The sequence below is a fragment of the Rhinolophus ferrumequinum genome, chromosome 26, assembly GCF_004115265.2.
Source record: "Rhinolophus ferrumequinum isolate MPI-CBG mRhiFer1 chromosome 26, mRhiFer1_v1.p, whole genome shotgun sequence".
In the NCBI taxonomy this organism is placed as follows: domain Eukaryota; kingdom Metazoa; phylum Chordata; class Mammalia; order Chiroptera; family Rhinolophidae; genus Rhinolophus; species Rhinolophus ferrumequinum.
In genome coordinates this window covers 3961584-3979789 of record NC_046309.1, presented here as the reverse complement: position 1 = coordinate 3979789, position 18206 = coordinate 3961584, and the positions used below count along the sequence as shown (strand labels likewise).

The following is an 18206-nucleotide window of genomic DNA, read 5'->3' as shown; positions in this document are numbered from 1 at the left end:
CAGGTGTGACCTGCAGTGGTCCTTGGCCCTCTGTACCCTGGGGTGACAACCTGCAGCCATTCGGCCCTCCTTGTCAGGCCTTTCTGGAGTTGTGCATGGACATCCACCGCAGAATGGGGTTCAACATGGACCTACGTGCATGGACAGCACTGTCATTGGCCATACAAGTCCTCGCTCGTCTGTCTCATGTGTGTGTCTCTATATGCATGTATATGTGTGTACACATGTGTGTATGCATGTAGGTGTATGTGCATGTGAGTGCATATATGCGTATTGTATGTGTGTGTGTTCCCACGCTCACCCTTCCCAGGCAACCATTCTAATGAATGAATGTATATCTTTTTATTTGCATCTGTCCTTGAATACGTCAGGTCACTCTGCGTGAGCATGTTTTAATTTGTGATGGCACTGTGTTCCCTCATCATCCCGTTCTTCCTACTTTCTTAAGACCCACCCCAGTGAGTTGCTGTGTGGACGTCCACTCCTTTGCATCCTCGGCTGCAAGGGACCCCACAGTGAGCCCTGACTGGTTCTCGCTGGCTCACTCTCTGGGTGACGGACACCCACATGGCCTCCAGCCCTCCATCTCCACGACCACAGCAATGCCTGTCTGTGTCCTGCCTTGGGGATCTGCACGAAAATTGCTTTGGCACAGGTACCAAGAAGCACCACCACTCAGTCCTGTGGGGCATCTGACCAGCCCACCACCCGCGACCATCCCACTGCCCACGACCATTGCACCGCAGGTGACTATCTCACGGCCCATGTACTGCAGATGGCGCTCAGGACCCGCTGTGTGTCTGCAGCCCCTCCCCCCAAGCCATGCCTGAGGTTCCTGTTTCCCCACATCTGTGCCAATAATTGGCATCATCCAGCTTTCTCATTTCAGCCAGCAATGGGTATAAAATTACATCTTGTCTGTTGTCACCCAGCAGCCTAACCATCTGTCCCCTCGTGCCTATCCCTAAAGAAAGAAGAGTCTGTGAGACTGTTCCTTTCAGGGACTTTGCTTCACCTTTGTGCTTACACTTCATGTCTCTCTGTTTGGCCCCCAAAAGATGGTTGGTCAGCCAATGACGGGTAAGATTCCTCACGGGAGGAACAACCCAAGCCAGGCAGAACCATGTGGGGACCACCAAGAGAACTCACGGGGTCGACAGAGGTGGGCACAGCCCCTCACCTTCCCCCAGCTAAGGAGAGCTCCTGCCTATGTGGCTATATTCCTTCCCACAACCTGCTTGGGAAGTGAGTCAATGATGTGATAACATCAGTTCTCCTTCCATTCTTATCAGTAAGTTTCAACATAAAGGATTTGTCTCTGGGGAGGCACATACCATAATTGTTAAGACATCATGGGACTTTCTATTCCGGCTGTTTGCAGGCAAGGGTGATTGATTTGAATCAGTTTTCTGGTATGATGTATGAGACTCACAGAGCGTGGAGAAAACAATGCGACTTCCTTGTGTGTATATCAATAAAAGCCAGAAGGCAGCCCGATTCGGGGCTCTCAGTCCTTTGAGGCTGGGAGACCCTTGGCCCCCTGTTTCATAACTTTCTTGATTTCTGTTTCTTTCTTAACCCTTCGCCACCCCTTCTCGTTCTCTCACTGCCTGTGTTGCGCTGGACGCGACATCTGGCACCCAACGTGGAGCCACCCTATTCTGGGACTCACTTGTGGTGCTCAAGGAGGGAAGGACGACTACGAGTTATAATTAACCGGTGGAGTAACAGCAAGGGCTCCGGGCAACCGTCGCGTGACAACTACCTGGTAAGGAGGTAGGGAAGGTCCCGGAGAATTTAACCAAGGTAAAGGGGAAGTGAAAAAGAAAAAAATCTTACTAAATACTATTGTATGTGAGAGTGTGATTGTGTGAGTGATTAATCTTAGCTCCACGACCTCGTCTACGGAGCTTGTGTGGGCTCTAATCTGCGGTTCCGTGGTCACGTCATAAGGCAAAACGGTGATTTGGCGTTTAGCCAACGAGGATTGGGGCTTATACGAGTACACTATAAGCCAAGACGGACCTGAAAGTCCCGCGAGGGACTCAGCCAGAGGAGCAAGACGAGCATCAGAGTGAACTTGGAGTGAAAGCTCTTTTCTTTTCTTTTTTCTTTTCTTTTACTAACATGGGCAATGGTGAGAATAAGTATAGACCTTATATTTGCCTGCTTAAACAACTTCTTAAGAAGGGAAAACATAAAACCTCAAAAAAGAAAGTCGAGGAACTTCTTAAGGTAATTGAAACTCACTGTTCCTGGTTTCCAAACCTTGGAACACTTGACTTAGATAAATGGGAGGAAGTTGGCCAAGACCGCCGTAATTTACATTCCAGTGCGGTCTCTTTGCCCGGTTCAATATGGGAAACATGGGAACTAGTTCGTTCAGTTTTGGAACCTCTTCAGACAGACTCAGAGCAAGAGATGGAGAAAGAGATAAAAGACCAGGTAGGAGAGAGGGAGGACAAACAAGGTGAAGATAGAGTCTGAGACAGCATCAACAGTAGTCCTAAAATCATTATATCCAAACTTGGGAGACTGTTTAAAGGACCCTTGTCCACCTCCCACACGCTTGTCTCATTTGCCTTCACTACCATCTTCCTTTAGGGAACAGGCGTGGGGGCCTTGAAGATTAGTAATAAAAAGTAACAATCCTTTTCTTTGCAAAAGTGTGCCTCCCACACTGAGGAAGGGCACTGGCTCTTCATTATCAGCCATAGAGCGTGGCACACGCCAGGCCAGGTTAGAAGGGGATGTAGACGCCTTGGTCTTCCCTGTAGTCATTAGTGAACGCGAAGCCCCTGCTGCAGAACACCCCGGTGGGATTCATGAGGCAGTTCATGAACCTTTTTCTTTTAAATTACTCAAAAAATTACATCAGGCAATTACAGGATTTACAAAAGGAAAAAATAAGTTCACAGGCACCTGTTATAATTTGTGAAAAAACAGGCCACACTAAAAGGGAGTGCCATAAGAAAAGTGAAAACGGCTCTCAACCACAGAATTCCTCTGTTCCCCAGGGTCCTAAACCACCCGGGATTTGCCCTCGATGCAAGAAAGGAAATCATTGGACATCAAAATGTAAATCAATATATCACAAAGATGGAACATTCCTTCAGGGAAACGGGAGGCAGGGCCAGCCCATGCCCAGACAATAACCAGGGTGTATGTGAGCCAGGCGATGCCTCAAAATTACCAGGCTGTGCCTTCTCCCCAAAATTATTAGTACAACAATTAACTCCTGCCACCGAGGGAAGTGCTGCAGTTGATATCTGTACAGCTCAAGATATACTGCTGCTTCCAGGGGAAACCCCCCTTCGTGTACCCACAGGAATAATTGGACCAATCCCTCCAAATAGTCGGACTTCTCCTTGGTCATTCAAGCGTAACATTAAAAGGAGTTACAGTCCACACTGGAATAACTGATCCAGACTATGAGGGAGAGATTCAAACTATAATGTCCTCTTCTGTTCCCTGGTCAGCTAAAAAGGGAGAACAGGTTGCTTAACTCCTTCTGATTCCCTATATACCCCCAAGAAAAAAGGGAACCCAAAAAAGAAAAACTGGAGGATTTGGAAGTACCGGTCTGGCAGGTATTTTTCTAGCAGAAAGAATTTCAGAAATCCGTCCTATGTGTCGAATTAAAATACAAGACAAAAAATTTAGAGGTACTGTTGATACCAGAGTTGATGTTTCTATAATTAGCTCTCGGGAATGGCCAGCGACCTGGCAAGTCCAAAAACCCAACATTAATATCGCTGGGGTGGGCCAAGCCTCAGGTCTGCTTCAAAGTGTTTGCATTGTTCCTTGCCTCGGACCTGAGAGACAAAAGGGATTTTTGCAACCTTATGTTGCTGACATTCCACTAAATTTATGGGGTTGAGATCTGCTCACTCAATGGGAGGCAGAAGTCTGGATACCCCCTGGACAATATAGTCCTCAAAGTCAAAATATGATGAGTCATATGCGCTATCAGCCAGGAAAAGGTTTAGGAAAGTTTAATCAGGGAATCACTCAACCTATACAGCCCTCGTCTCAACAAGGATGTAAGGGACTGGGCTTTAATTCAAAAAATCAGGAGCCTTTTGTGTAGGGACCACTGTTGCAGACCTATGGACTCCTATAGCTCTTAAATGGATTAATAACCAGCCTCTTGGGATAGAACAGTGGCCCCTCTCAAAAGAAAAATTGGAGGCTTTGATAGAATTAGTACAGATCCTATTAGAACAAGATCATATAACACCCTCAACTAGTCCATGGAATTCACCTGTGTTTGTGACAACAACAAAAAATTCAGGAAGATGGCAATTGCTCACTGATTTGCGAGCTATTAATGTTCTAATTGAACCTATGGGTTCTTTACAGCCTGGACTCCCACAACCATCCATGATTCCTAAAAATTGGCCACTAGGAGTAATAAACTTACAAGATTGTTTTTACACTATTCCCTTACATCCTCAAGACTGCCCTAGATTTGCATTTTCAATATCTTCTATAAATAACAAAAAACTTATCAAAAGATATCAATGGAAAATTCTTCCACAGGGAATGCTTAATAGTCCCACAATTTGTCAGTTTTTTGTAGCTAGAGCTGTTTTGTCAGTTAGAGAAAAATTTCCAGATTGTTATATCATTCATTATATGGATGACAGTCTCTGTGCTGCATCTACTACAGAGATTTTAGCCGATTGTTTTAAGTTACTCTAGGAGCAGCTCGAGTTAGCAGGTCTCTGTACTGCTCCTGATAAGATTCAAACTACAACTCCTATAAAATATCTCGGCGCTATAGTGGATAGACAGACCATCAGGCCTCAAAAGGTACAAATTAGGAGAGATCAAATCTCTACATTAAATTATTTACAAAAATTATTAGGAGATATTAATTGGCTACGTCCAACTCTGGGAATTCCCACTTACGTGCTCAGTAATTTATTTGGTCTTTTGCGGGGCCCCCCTCAACTAGATAGCCCCTGCACTCTAACTCTTCAGGCTAAAAAGAGTTAGAATTAGTTGAAAAGAAAATTCAGGATGGTCAAATTCAGCGCATAGATCCATCTTAATTTTTGCAAATTTTAATATTCCCCACTCCACATTCACCTACAGCGGTCATTATTCAACAAAGTGACCTGGTAGAGTGGCTGTTTTTGCCTAACAATTTCGTTTAGTCACTCCCAAGCTACGTAGAATTAACCACAGAACTCATATCACAAGTTCACACCAGAGTGCTTCATTTAAATGCACAGGAACCAACTAAAATAGTAGTTCCTTTTAAAAACAACAACAACAACAAATAATACATTTAAACATTCATCCTGAATCTTGGCAAACTGCTATTTGTGAATTTTTTGGAGTAATTGATAATCATTGTCCAGAAAACAAATTATTCCCGTTTCTTTTAAAGACTAATTGGATTTTGCCTAAAAACCTCAGACCAACTCCTATTTCACAAGGTGTCACAGTCTTCACTGATGGATCTAGTAATGGTAAGGCAGCAATTGTCAGTGAAACAGATCAACAAATCATACAAACTAATTGTACCTCTGCACAAAGAGCAGAGTTGGTAGCTGTCCTAATTGCTTTAAGAAATTTTACTGAGCCTTTAAATATTGTCTCTGATTCTGCTTATGTTGTACACACAGTAGAAAACATTGAGATGGCGTCTCTATTTTATAATTCAAACCCGTCTCTCCAACTTCTTTTTAATCAGCTCCAACAGGTTGTAAGAAACCGTCAACATCCATTTTTTATCACACATATTCGCTCTCATACCCCTTTACCGGGACCATTGACGTGTGGCAATGCTGTTGCCCTAGCAGATGGGTTACTGAGGCAACCCATTTCCATTTTTTAACTCATACAAATGTAGGTGGCCTCCCGCTCGTTCTCCTATTACTTACAAATAGGCTTGACAAATCATTCAAACCTGTCCAACTTGTCAAATTCTTAATGCTTCACAGGAGTGTCCTGCAGGGGTCAATCCCCGGGGTTTAGTCCCCAATGCTATCTGGCAAATGGATGTGACTCATGTCACCTCTTTCGGACACATATCCTTTGTCCATGTTACTGTGGATACTGCCTCTGGCTATCTCACCGCCACTGCGCAAACTGGTGAGACTGACACACACTCCTGCCGCCATTTACTTGTCTGTTTTTCAATCATGGGGCTTCCTCAAGCAATCAAAACAGACAATGGCCCCGCTTATATCAGCACAAAGTTCACATAGTTTTGTGAACAGTAGAAAATTAATCACACCACAGGAGTCCCTTATAACCCTCAAGGCCACGCCATTGTTGAACATGCTAATTGTATTTTGAAAAAACAACTTCAAAAACAAAAAGGGGGAGACAGCAAGGATCCTCCGCAAGTTCAACTAGCTAAAGCCATGTTTACTTTAAATTTTTTGAATTCTTCTGGCTCTAGCACAGAACAAGACCTTGGGCACACCGCTGCAGAAAGACATTTTAACAATCTCCATAGTCCTAAAGCTTTGGAGAATGTGCCCATTTGTTGGAAAGATATCCAAACTAATCAATGGCAGTTAGGAACCTTGTTAACATGGGGACGAGGTTATGCTTGTGTTTCTCCAGGAACGGAAGAACATCCTTTGTGGGTGCCCAGTCGGTGTATTAAACCATATCATGAACAACACATCAAAGACCAGCCTGACAGTCGACCGCGGGAAGAATCAACAACAGCGCCGCCAGTAGAGATGGCTGCAACCATTTACAAGATCTGAATATCAAGGCCTCACAGGTGTGGAAAGTTTCCCCCACAGTCCATATTATCTTCCATTTTTTCATCAGGTATTGCATAGAACCAAAAGATTTATTGGACTTTTAATGACAGCTATTATGGGAATAATTGCTATAACCACTGTAGCTGCTGTTTCTGTAGCAGCGCTACACCAGACGGTACAGACCACTGAATTTGTACAAAAATAGCATGAAAATGCTAGTAAATCTTGGAATCAACAAGTTAAGACTGATCAGGAAATTACTGTTAGGTTAGCTGATTTAGAAACTACTGTTGTATTTCTTGGTGATCAATTGGAAAATCTCCGTACTATGATTATTTAAAAATGTGATTGGAACATATCTATCTATTGTGTAACCCCTTTAATCAAACTCATACCCCCTGGTCTGAGGTGCGAGCCCATCTCCTGGGACATACGCCTAATCTCACTGTGGACATTTTACAGCTACAACAAGAAGTTCAGCAGATGTCTAACGCCAAACTTCAACTCCTCCCTGGAGAAGAGACACTTTCTGCGGCCGCGGAAGGACTTTCCACTTTAAACCCTGTCAATTGGATAAAGATTTGGGTAGGGGATTTGTGAGTGTTATTGCCATTCTCTTTATTGTTTCATGTTTATTTTGTTTAGTCCTCAGAAATGGACAAACAGCCCTCCAACGGGCAAAGAATGAAGAATCTGCGAGATCTGTGTTTCTCATGTTTCTAAAACAAAAAGGGGGAGATGTTGTCACCCAGCAGCCTAACCGTCTGTCCCCTTGTACCTACCCCTAAAGAAAGAAGAGTCTGTGAGACTGTTCCTTTCAGGGACTTTGCTTCACCTTTGTGCTTACACTTCATGTCTCTCTGTTTGGCCCCCAAAAGATGGTTGATCAGCCAATGACAGATAAGATTCCTCATGGGAGGAACAACCCAAGCCAGGCAGAACTGTGTGGGGACCAACAGGAGAACTCACGGGATAGACAGAGATGGGCACAGCCCCTCACCTTCCCCCGGCTAAGGAGAGCTTCTGCCTATGTGGCTATATTCCTTCCCACAACCTGCTTGGGAAGTGAGTCAATGATGTGATAACATCAGTTCTCCTTCCATTCTTATCAATAAGTTTCATCATAAAGGATTTGTCCCTGGGGAGTCACACACCATAATTGTTAAGACATCGTGGGACTTTCTATTCCGGCTGTTTGCAGGCAAGGGTGATTGATTTGAATCAGTTTTCTGGTATGATGTATGAGACTCACAGAGCGTGGAGAAAACAATGCGACTTCCTTGTGTGTATATCAATAAAAGCCAGAAGGCAGCCCGATTCAGGGCTCTCAGTCCTTTGAGGCTGGGAGACCCTTGGCCCCCTGTTTCATAACTTTCTTGATTTCTGTTTCTTTCTTAACCCTTCTCCGCCCCTTCTCATTCTCTCACTGCCTGTGTTTCACTGGATTCGACTCTTGTCATTGAGTAATTTGCATTGTTCTAACAACCACTCCATTTGAGCATCTTTTCCTGTGCCCGGGAGCCCTGTTGGCTCCCTCTTCTGTAAGTTGCCTGGAGATCCTTGTGTTTCCATTGAGATCGCTTTGTCGTTCTGGCTGGTTTGTAGGAGTTCCTGTGTATTCTAGGTAATAGTTTCTCTCACTTTTCTTTCTTCATAAATAATTTTTTTAACTTAAAAACATTTTTTACTTTCCAATTCTAGTCGACATCCAATATTACATTCGTTTCAGGTGTACTACGCAGTGATGAGACATTACAAAGTGATCACCCCATAAGTGCGGTCCCCACCAGCCACCATACATAGTCACTGCTGTATTGGTCACTATGATCCCTATGCTGTACTTTACATTCCCCACTCACTTTCTAAAAAACAGCTTTCTTGAGATATCATTCACATCCATGCAATTCACCCCCAAAGTGAATAATTCGATGGATTTTAGTATACTCACAGATACATGCAACCCTCACCAGTCAATTTGAGAACATTTTCACCACCTCAAAAAGACACCCCATATCAATTAGCTATTGCATCCTAACCCCCGCCCCACCCTAAGCAACCGTTAGTTTACTTTCTGTCTCTATAGATTTGCCTATTCTGGACATTTAATCTAAGTGGAATCATATGATACATGGTGTTTTTTAACTGGCTTCTTTCATTGAGATAATGTATTTAAAATGCAACCGTATTAGAGCATGTCTCAGTACTTCATCCTTTTTTAATGTCAACTGACATTCCGTTGTGTGGACAGACCACATTGTGCTTACTCGTTCATCAGTTGATAGACACTTGTGTTGCTTCTACCTTCTGGTGATTATGTATAACACTTCTATGGACACTCGTGTACAAGTTTCTGTGTGGACATAGGTTTTCATTTTTCTTGGGGAGACACCTAGGAGTGGAATTGCTGGATCGTATGGTCATTCTATGTTTAATTGCTGGGGGACCTGCCAGGCTGTTTTCCAAAGTGACTGTACCACTTACAATCCCCCAGCAATGTAGGAGGGTTCTGGTTTCTGCACAGCCTCGCCGACACTTGTTATCTGACTTTTTGATTCTAGCCAACCTAGTGGGTATGAACTAGTCTCTCACTGTGGTTTTTATTTGCATTTCCTTGATGACTAGTGATGTTGAGCATCTTTTCATGTGCTTATTATTCATTTGTGTATCTTTGGAGAAATGTCTATTCAGATCCTTTGCCCATTTTTAAACTGAATTATTTGTCCTTTTATTACTGAGTTGTAAGCATTCTTTATATATTCTATAAGACAATGCTCTTATCAAATATATGATTTGCGAATATCTTCTATTCTGTGGGTTGTCTTTTCACTTTCTTGATGGTGTCCTTTGAAGTACAAAAGTTTATAATTTTGATGAAGCCCAGTCTATTTTTTCTTCGGTTGTTTATGCTTTTGGGTCACAGCTAAGAATCTTTTGCCAAACCCAAGGTCAAGAAAGATTTATTCCTATGTTTTCTTCTATGGGTTTTATAGCTTTGTCTTTTACATTCAGGTCTTTGATCCCTTTTGAGTTAATTTTTGTGTGTGGCGTGAGCTAAGGGTCAAACTTCGTTCTTTTGCATACGGTCCCTTTCTCTTTTAACCTTTATAAGTATCTTCTCCCGATCTGTCCTTACTCCATTAACTTAGTTATGATATTCTTTGTGGAGCAGAAACAGGCTGCATTTTTTCTCAATGTCAAGTTGTTCCCGGGAATCTCTTTAGATCCAAGTATCCATGGAGTGGTGAGCCCGGGACCGAAACTAGCAAACTCTGGATCCTTCAGAACAATGAGTGTGAAAGACATAAGTAAAGTCACTATACCAATTGTCTTTTATGCATTAAAGTGAGACACCTTTCTTGGAGACCCAAAAGGCCTTCTGAAATTGCAAACAAATATCAGATTGACTAGTTCTTTTCTCCTTCCTTTATCTAGGTGCCAATCAATGCTGAAATCATTGGCAGTGCAAGTAGCAGGAAGTTAATGATGAGCAACACAAAAGCATATAATAACAAAAGAATAAGTAATCAAAGCTTGGTGATTAAGGAGATAACCTCTTGGTTCTTTTTTCTAAGACACACATTATTCCTGACTCTATTGTTTCCCTCCTTTGCCCAGGTTTGCCCTTGTCCTCTAACTAAGCGAGGTTACTATGGCATCACCTCCCTATACAGGTGTCTCTCCCACCCTGCAGCCTCCCTCTCCCTTCTCTCTCTCTGGGTCCTAGCCACAGCCATCCTGAAGACTTTGTCCCCGGTCAGCTCCTCCCGCCTTTCTGAATCCTGTCAGGGTCTCAGAGATGCTGATAAAACTTCTAGCGTCTCAGCTTGGTGGCTTCACTCTCCCAAATGTTCCGTTCTGGCTCCCCATTCTACACCTGGGTCAGATCCCTGTTTTTGATGGTGTCAGCCGCCACCAGCCTCTGCCTTTGTCTGTATATCTGCTTCAGCTCAGACTACTTGCTGGTGAATTTCCCTTTGTCCTTATCTCTGGCCTCTGAAACTCACCATTTACTTTAGGAAATTATGTCATCGCACAGCTCGTAACAGGGAATACCACAGATAAAGCTTGTGACATGTGCCACGGTGGCGGGAGGAGTGGTAGGAAACAGATCTAGAACACGTGTGTTGGGAAACACAGACATGCACCCTGCCGCTGAAGGGGCAGAGGCCTGGAAATTTCCAAACTTGGGGACTTGTAGAGGCAACAGGAACCCCCTGGGCTGAGGCAGCCAGAGCCCCATGCATGGCCTCGGGCCACCGCCCCTGCCCACTGTGGAACCCCCTGAGCTGTAAGACCCCACCTTGGCCGGCCCAGGCCTCACCCTGCCCCTCCCTCCAGGGCGGGGTCTGACAGAGCCATAAAGCTCCAGGAGTCCAAGCAAAGGCTGGCAGCAGAGGTGAGAGGAAGAGAGCACGCAGGTATGTTCTGATATCTGAGGAGGGTGGAAAAGGGGCTCACTGGGAGGGGAGGGAAGCAAGGGAAGAAGGGCCTGGAGTGAGGGGCCAGGAGAAAAAAAGACAAGAGGGAGGGGACAGAAAGGGAGAGACCACCACCCACGGGCGAGACGGGAAAGGCGCAGTGAGGAGGCGAATGCTGTTCTGGGACTGGAGATGAGCAGAGCGCAGGAGAGGGCAGGTTTTTCGTCTCCCAGCACCGAGGTTGCACAGGCCACCAAGTTCTCCCCTCTCCCATGGCTCAGTGCCATCGTCCACTCACTGGCTGCCCACTTGGTCACTGCACAGAGGACTCTACTGGGGAAGGTAAAGCTTAAAGGAATAGCCAAGTCATCTCCTTACCACAGCAGAAATTTGGGGATAAACAATTATAAATAAAGGGCGGATGGGTGGGCAATGGAGTGAAAGGGGCCAGTCTGAAAAGGCTGCATACTATATAATCCTAACCAGAAGACAGTCTGGAAAAGGCAGAACTATGGAGACAGTAAAAGATCAGCTGTTGCCAGGGTTTGGGGGCTAGAGAGGGATGAACACCTGAGCACAGAGGATTTTTAGGGCAGTGAAAATACTCTGTATGATACTGTAATGATTGACACATGTCATTGTACATTTGTCCGAACCCACAGGCTGCACAACACCCAGAGTGAACCCTAATGTAAACTATGGACTTTGGGTGATTATGCTGCATCAATGTAGACTCATAGATTGTAACAAATGTTCCCATCTGGTGAAGATGTTGATAATGGGGGAGGCTGCGCATGTGTGGGGGGCAGGGAGTTATGGGAAATTTCTGTCCCTTCCTCTCAATTTGGTTACGAACCTAGAACTGTTCTAAAAAGTAGTCTATTAAAAAAAAAAAAAAGAAAGAAAAAAAAGAAAGAAAGGAAGGAAGCTCAGCCAGAATTCACTAGTAGAACAAGAGCTCTCTCCATACCCTTTTGCTGGCTCTGGATTTACCCAGAGACCCCTATGTGTCAGACATCCCTTCAGGCTGGAGAGAGCACAAGATCATGTGAGTCCCCGGGCCTTCCCACCAGGGCCAAGGGGACAGGATACAGCTACCAAAGGGGTCTATATTGGCCACTCTGGGGGAGACCCTGACCACACCATCCCCCAAAAATGCAAGGAAAAAGGGCATCTCCCTGAATTGCCACCTGGGATGATCCCACCCTGAGGTGCCCTCCTAGTAGCTGTGGATGGTCAAGTGGCCGTACCTCAGTGCCCCACCAGAGGGTGAGGACTGGCGACCACATCCTCACCCTCAAAGTCACAGGTCTACAGCCTAATCGCAGTCGAATCACTCTCCATTGCTTACATTTTAAATGTGCTGCTATCACAGGTGTCTCCTCAGGGTTGGCTTTAAAAAGTAGCTAGCGAATCTTGAGTACTTCCTAGAAAGTAGGCATTGTTCTCAACACTTTATCCTATTGTTCAATTGATTTCTCCCAACAACCCTAGGAGGTAGGTACCGTGGTTATTACTTCTATTATACAATTGAGAAAATGGAGGCCCAGAGAGTTCAAGCAACCTGCCCAAGGTCACACAGCTGGTCCTAGTGATGGGACATACCAGCACATGAACCCAGGCAGCCTGGCTCCAGAGCCCAGTCTTTGAACTTCTACACTAAATTTCAAAATTTATCTACATGAACAATATTGTTGTATCAAAAATAGAGTTTTGCTGTCATAACCATGACAACAGAAGAAACATTCAAACCTGCCGAGAATTTTTAAAAGTTTATTTGAGCCCAAACAGATGACATTCGACAGGAAGCAAGAGCTCAAATGCTTCCAGAACAGTTTGCAGCTTCTGTTACGCATTTGGAATTAAAGAAATTTACCTGGCCTGGGAGAAAGCAAGGAGGAGATGGGATTACAGGACGGGTAACAAGATTACGTTTTTCCTAGAAGGTGGTTAGCCGACAAAGGGTATGAAAAAGAGGATTACTCTGGCTTTTCAAATCTAACAATGGATGGGGCTTGCTTAAGGCAAAGATAAACCTTTCATTAAAACTTTATATGCCTGAGATGTACTGTATTTTGCCGTGTATAACGCACTCCCCTATATAATAAGCACCATTTTCAGGGAAAACAAATCTTTCATTTTAATTTTTTTAATTCAAATTTTTATTTGTTTACATTTAGGTACTTGTTTGTTTGTATTATAAAGGAATTCTAGCATTTATTTTTTAACATATTAAGATACAAGAAATTTTATGTATTTACGCATCATAGAAGGCCAAGACCTCTTCATCGTTGCAAGTTTGTCACAAGTTCAACAAAACAGATGATGGTATTTCAGGGTATTACTTTGTATACGGATATCGTTATTGATTTCTTGAGTTACACTTTTAATTCACAAGCATAAACAAAAGCATTAAAAACATATATATATATACGAATTAATACCACCCATGTATAATGCACATCCTTATTTTTCACTCACAAATTTGAGCCAAAAAGTGCTCATTATTCACGGCAAAATATGGTAACTACCCCCTTGGCCTGCCTAGCTAGGGATCTACGATTTATTACAGGGCCCCTTTTTCGTCGACACCCAGGACACAAGAAGTGCTCTGTGGCATTTGGAACGGTGCTGTGAGTCACAGGCCCTGGCTGAGTAACCTCAAGTGCAGAGGTAAGAGCCGTGCTGAGATAATGCACTGACAACGGGAAAACGGGGAGTTGATATCGGTAAGAAAATCCGCAGGACTACAAGAGGCTCACGGACAAGCAAGGAGAGCGCAGATTAACACGGATGGAACAGCGCTGGCAACTTCATGGGTCTCCAGCTGCCCCGGGACGGAGGGGTGGGGCAAGTGAGGAAGCTGCGTCTGTAGGAAAACCACGGGGCCACGGGACATGGCAGTCCCAGCTTGGCGGAAACCCCTGTGTTCCCATAAAACAACTCACTTCACCTCCTTTGCATTCCAGAGCGATGGGGAGAGAGACCCTGGCCCTCGGCTGGGCAGTGGCTGCCACGCTAATGCTACAGGCGTTGGCCATGGCGGAGCACTCCCCAGGGACCCCACACAGCAAGGCCAGTGTGTTCGCAGACCTGAGTGCCCACGAGCTGAAGGCTGTGCGAAGCTTCCTCTGGTCCCGGAAGGAGCTTCGGCTGCAGTCCTCCAGAGCGCTGACCATCACCAAGAACTCTGTGTTCCTCATTGAGACTTTGCTGCCCAAGAAGCAACAAGTACTGAAATTTCTGGACAACCATCAAAGGCGTCCCATTCGGGAGGCGCGAGTCGTCGTCTTCTTCGGAGCCCAGGAGCATCCCAATGTCACCGAGTTTGCCGTGGGGCCCCTGCCACAGCCCCAGTACATGCGCGAGCTGCCCCCCAGGCCTGGGCACCGGGCCTCCTGGACCTCCCGTCCCATCTCTTCTGTGGAGTATAGCCTGCTGAACCACGCCCTGCAAGAAGCCACCAAGCCCCTGCACCAATTTTTCCTTGCCACCACAGGTTTCTCCTTCCACAACTGCCACCTTCAATGCCTGACTTTCACAGACGTGGCACCCCGGGGCTTGGCCTCCGGCGAGCGCCGCAGCTGGTTTATTTTACAGCGCTATGTAGAGGGCTACTTCTTGCACCCCACTGGGCTGGAGCTCCTCTTAGACCACAGCAGCACAAACACCCAGGACTGGACCGTGGAGCAGGTCTGGTATAACGGGAAGTTCTACCGGAGCCCAGAAGAACTGGCACGGAAGTATAAGAAAGGAGAGGTGGACGTGGTTGTTCTGGAAGACCCACTACCCAAGGGGAAAGGGGCAGAGAACATGAAGGATCCACCCCTCTTCTCCTCCTACAAGCCACGCGGGGACTTCTCCAGCCCCATCACAGGGCACGGCCCCCGCCTGGTCCAGCCCCAGGGCCCTGGCTACAAGCTGCAGGGCAACACCGTGCTCTATGGGGGCTGGAGCTTCTCCTTCAGGCTGCGGTCCTCGGGGCTGCAGGTCCTGAATGTGCAGTTTGGGGGGGAGCGCATAGCCTATGAGGTGAGCGTGCAAGAGGCCGTGGCTCTGTACGGCGGCCACACACCCGCGGGCAGTCAGACCAAGTACATCGACGTGGGCTGGGGCTTGGGCACCGTCACTCATGAGTTGGCCCCTGGCATCGACTGCCCGAATACGGCCACCTTCCTGGATGCCCTCCACTACTACGACACTGACGACCCCATCCACTACCCCCGAGCCCTCTGTGTCTTCGAGATGCCCATGCAGGTGCCTCTCCGACGGCACTTTAATTCCAACTTCAGCGGTGGCTTCAACTTCTATGCAGGGCTCCAGGGCCAGGTGCTGGTGCTGCGAACAACTTCCACAGTCTACAATTATGATTACATTTGGGACTTCATCTTCTACCCCAACGGGGTGATGGAAACCAAGGTGCATGCCACTGGCTATGTCCACGCCACCTTCTACACCCCCGAGGGGCTGCGCTACGGGACCCGCCTGCACACACACCTGATTGGCAACATTCACACTCACCTGATGCATTACCGCGTCGACCTGGACGTGGCAGGTAGGGCTCGTCTGGGAACCACCCTCCTGGCCAAACACGCAGGTCTGAGCACTGATGCCCACTCCCAGGAGATGGTGCTACCCCCCCTGGAGCCATAAGATCAGGAGCATTTGCCCAGCCTGCTGTTGAAACCTGCAGGACTGGAATCCCTGTGTCCCTGAAAAGGAGTAAAGGCGAATAGTGCGAGTATCGCCCTGGATGTGGCTGCGTGGACCCTGTCCTTGCCCTGGGGCTGTGTTGACCCCCTAGAGGGAGGTTGGGCAGACAGGTATGCTCGGGGCGGGGGAGGGGGAAATGCCTAGGAATGTAGGAAATGTCCCTGCTGCCTAGCACGTTGAGGTGAATGCAGTGTCATCCGGGATACTCATTGTGTCTCTTGGATTAATGGTGTCACCATGGCATCGACTCAATGAGAGGATTTGGCCTGACATCAAATCACACATCAGAACAGGCCCCCAGGACCAGGTAGTGGCTTCCCCAACCTGCTCAGCCCCATTCGCACCCCTGGGCTCAGAGGGCACTGGACACAGTCCCCTCCTGGGGCCAGGCCTCCCCTTCCTTAGGACAGCAGCTGCAGCCCACACACTTGGGGCACGGGACTCAAGAAGCACTGCCCAGAGTCACAACAGATCCATCATTGCAGCTGCCACTGACTGACACTAAATTGTCTTCTGGCTCCTCTGTCGTTTCTCTTTTCAATCCCTTCCTCCCCCTCCAAGTTAGCTCAGTGTGTACCTCCAACATGCCCTTCCCCACGATGGTTTGCTGTTGCATGTGGTCTGAGATGGAGATCCCAGAGCAAAAGGAGTGTGTTTCAGTCTAGGGGTTTGATGCTCCTCCATCTCCCTGCCCACTGCAGGCACCAAGAATAGCTTCCAGACCCTGCGGATGAAGCTAGAAAACATCACCAACCCCTGGAGCCGGACACACCACCTGGTCCAGCCAACTCTAGAGCAGACCAGGTACCTCCGGGAGCGCCAGGCGGCCTTCCACTTCAGACACACTCTGCCCAAGTACCTGCTCTTCACCAGCCCCAAGAAGAATGCCTGGGGCCACCAGCGCAGCTACCGTCTGCAGATCCACTCCATGGCAGACCAAGTGCTGCCCCCTAGCTTGCAGGAGGAGCGGGCTGTCACCTGGGCCAGGTGAGGAGGCCCTCAGTGTCCCTGTGCTTCCGTGTATCTGTGTGTATGTTTCTGTCTCTGAGACTCTGAGTGTATGTGGGGTGTGCCTGTGTGTGTGTGTGTGTGTGTGTGTGTGTGCCACGGTGTGATTCCGTGTTTGGGGAGGGGTAGTGGGGGCCGTTCTGAGCACCGGAGCCCCAGTTGACAGCCGGTCAGTCTGACTCCCAGGAGATGATCTGGAAAGCAGTGACTTTCCCCATCACTGACCCTGAAGATCTTCCCTGAGAGGGACTGGGAGCCCCGCCCCCCTCTCCCCACAGTGCCCAGAGTCACCTGGCTTCTCTGCCCGGCAGGTACCCCCTGGCAGTGACCAAGTACCGGGAGTCTGAGCTGTACAGCAGCAGCATATATAACCAGAACGACCCCTGGGACCCGCCTGTGGTCTTTGAGGAGTTTCTTCGCAACAATGAGTACATTGAAGATGAGGTACTGGCCCCGCCTCCTTCCAGCCCCAGCTCAGTCCCAGGACCTGTGCCCAGTGGTGACTTGTTGCTGGGAGAAGACGCTCAGAGCTCACCAGACCTGTCCATGCCTTAAAAATGGGGCTCGGGGAGGTTGCCCACCCCTTGCCTCCATGAGCCGCCTCAGCACTGCCCACCCCTCTCTCCCACAGGATTTGGTGGCCTGGGTGACAGTGGGATTTCTGCACATCCCCCACTCAGAAGACATCCCCAACACGGCCACTCCAGGAAACTCTGTGGGCTTCCTGCTCCGGCCCTTCAACTTCTTCCCGGAGGACCCATCCCTGGCGTCCAGAGACACTGTGATCGTGTGGCCTCGGGACGATGGCCCCAACTATGTCGAGCGCTGGATCCCTGAAGAGGAAGAGAGCTGCTTGATGCCGGCCCCCTTTAGCTACAATGGGACCTACAGGCCTGTGTGAAGGTCCCCTGCCCCCAGCTAACTCCTACCTACAAGTCTGGACACCCCCCCCCACCCCAGACAATAAACCCCTCAGGACTCAACTCCAAGTGTTGCTTCTTGTCAGGGAAGCACAGCTGGCAAGGCCACAAACCAGGCCATGCATTGAGTCACCCACAGGTGAGAAAGCTCCTGGCCTGTCCTCCATTCACCTTGGTCTACTCCACCCCAGGAAAGACCTCCATTACTAAGGCAGATGACACCCACTGAAATAGTAGATTTATCATCAGATCAGTTTTCAAAATCGGAGGCTGACAGCTCCTGCTTGAGAGTCTGTGAGGGAACTCCCCTACGTCCCTGATTGGCAGGCAAATGCTACGGAAAACCCGAGCAAAACCGCCAACACCTTTACCCTTTGACACACTGGTCCAATGTCTAGGAGTTTATCCCAGAG

The 18206-nt window shown here is 47.4% G+C and overlaps 1 protein-coding gene across 1 annotated transcript; it reads left to right on the top strand.

Annotated features, from left to right (window-relative positions):
* Nucleotides 1-11047: 11047 nt before the first annotated feature.
* On the top strand, nucleotides 11048-17856 carry AOC1 (amine oxidase copper containing 1). The gene is made up of 6 exons (XM_033098633.1): nucleotides 11048-11152; nucleotides 13725-13825; nucleotides 14122-15707; nucleotides 16567-16852; nucleotides 17185-17317; nucleotides 17505-17856. Exons 3-6 carry the CDS (start codon nucleotides 14126-14128, stop codon nucleotides 17772-17774), a joined length of 2271 nt encoding a protein of 756 aa, XP_032954524.1. The 5' UTR covers nucleotides 11048-11152; nucleotides 13725-13825; nucleotides 14122-14125; the 3' UTR covers nucleotides 17775-17856.
* The last annotated feature ends 350 nt before the right edge of the window (nucleotides 17857-18206 follow it).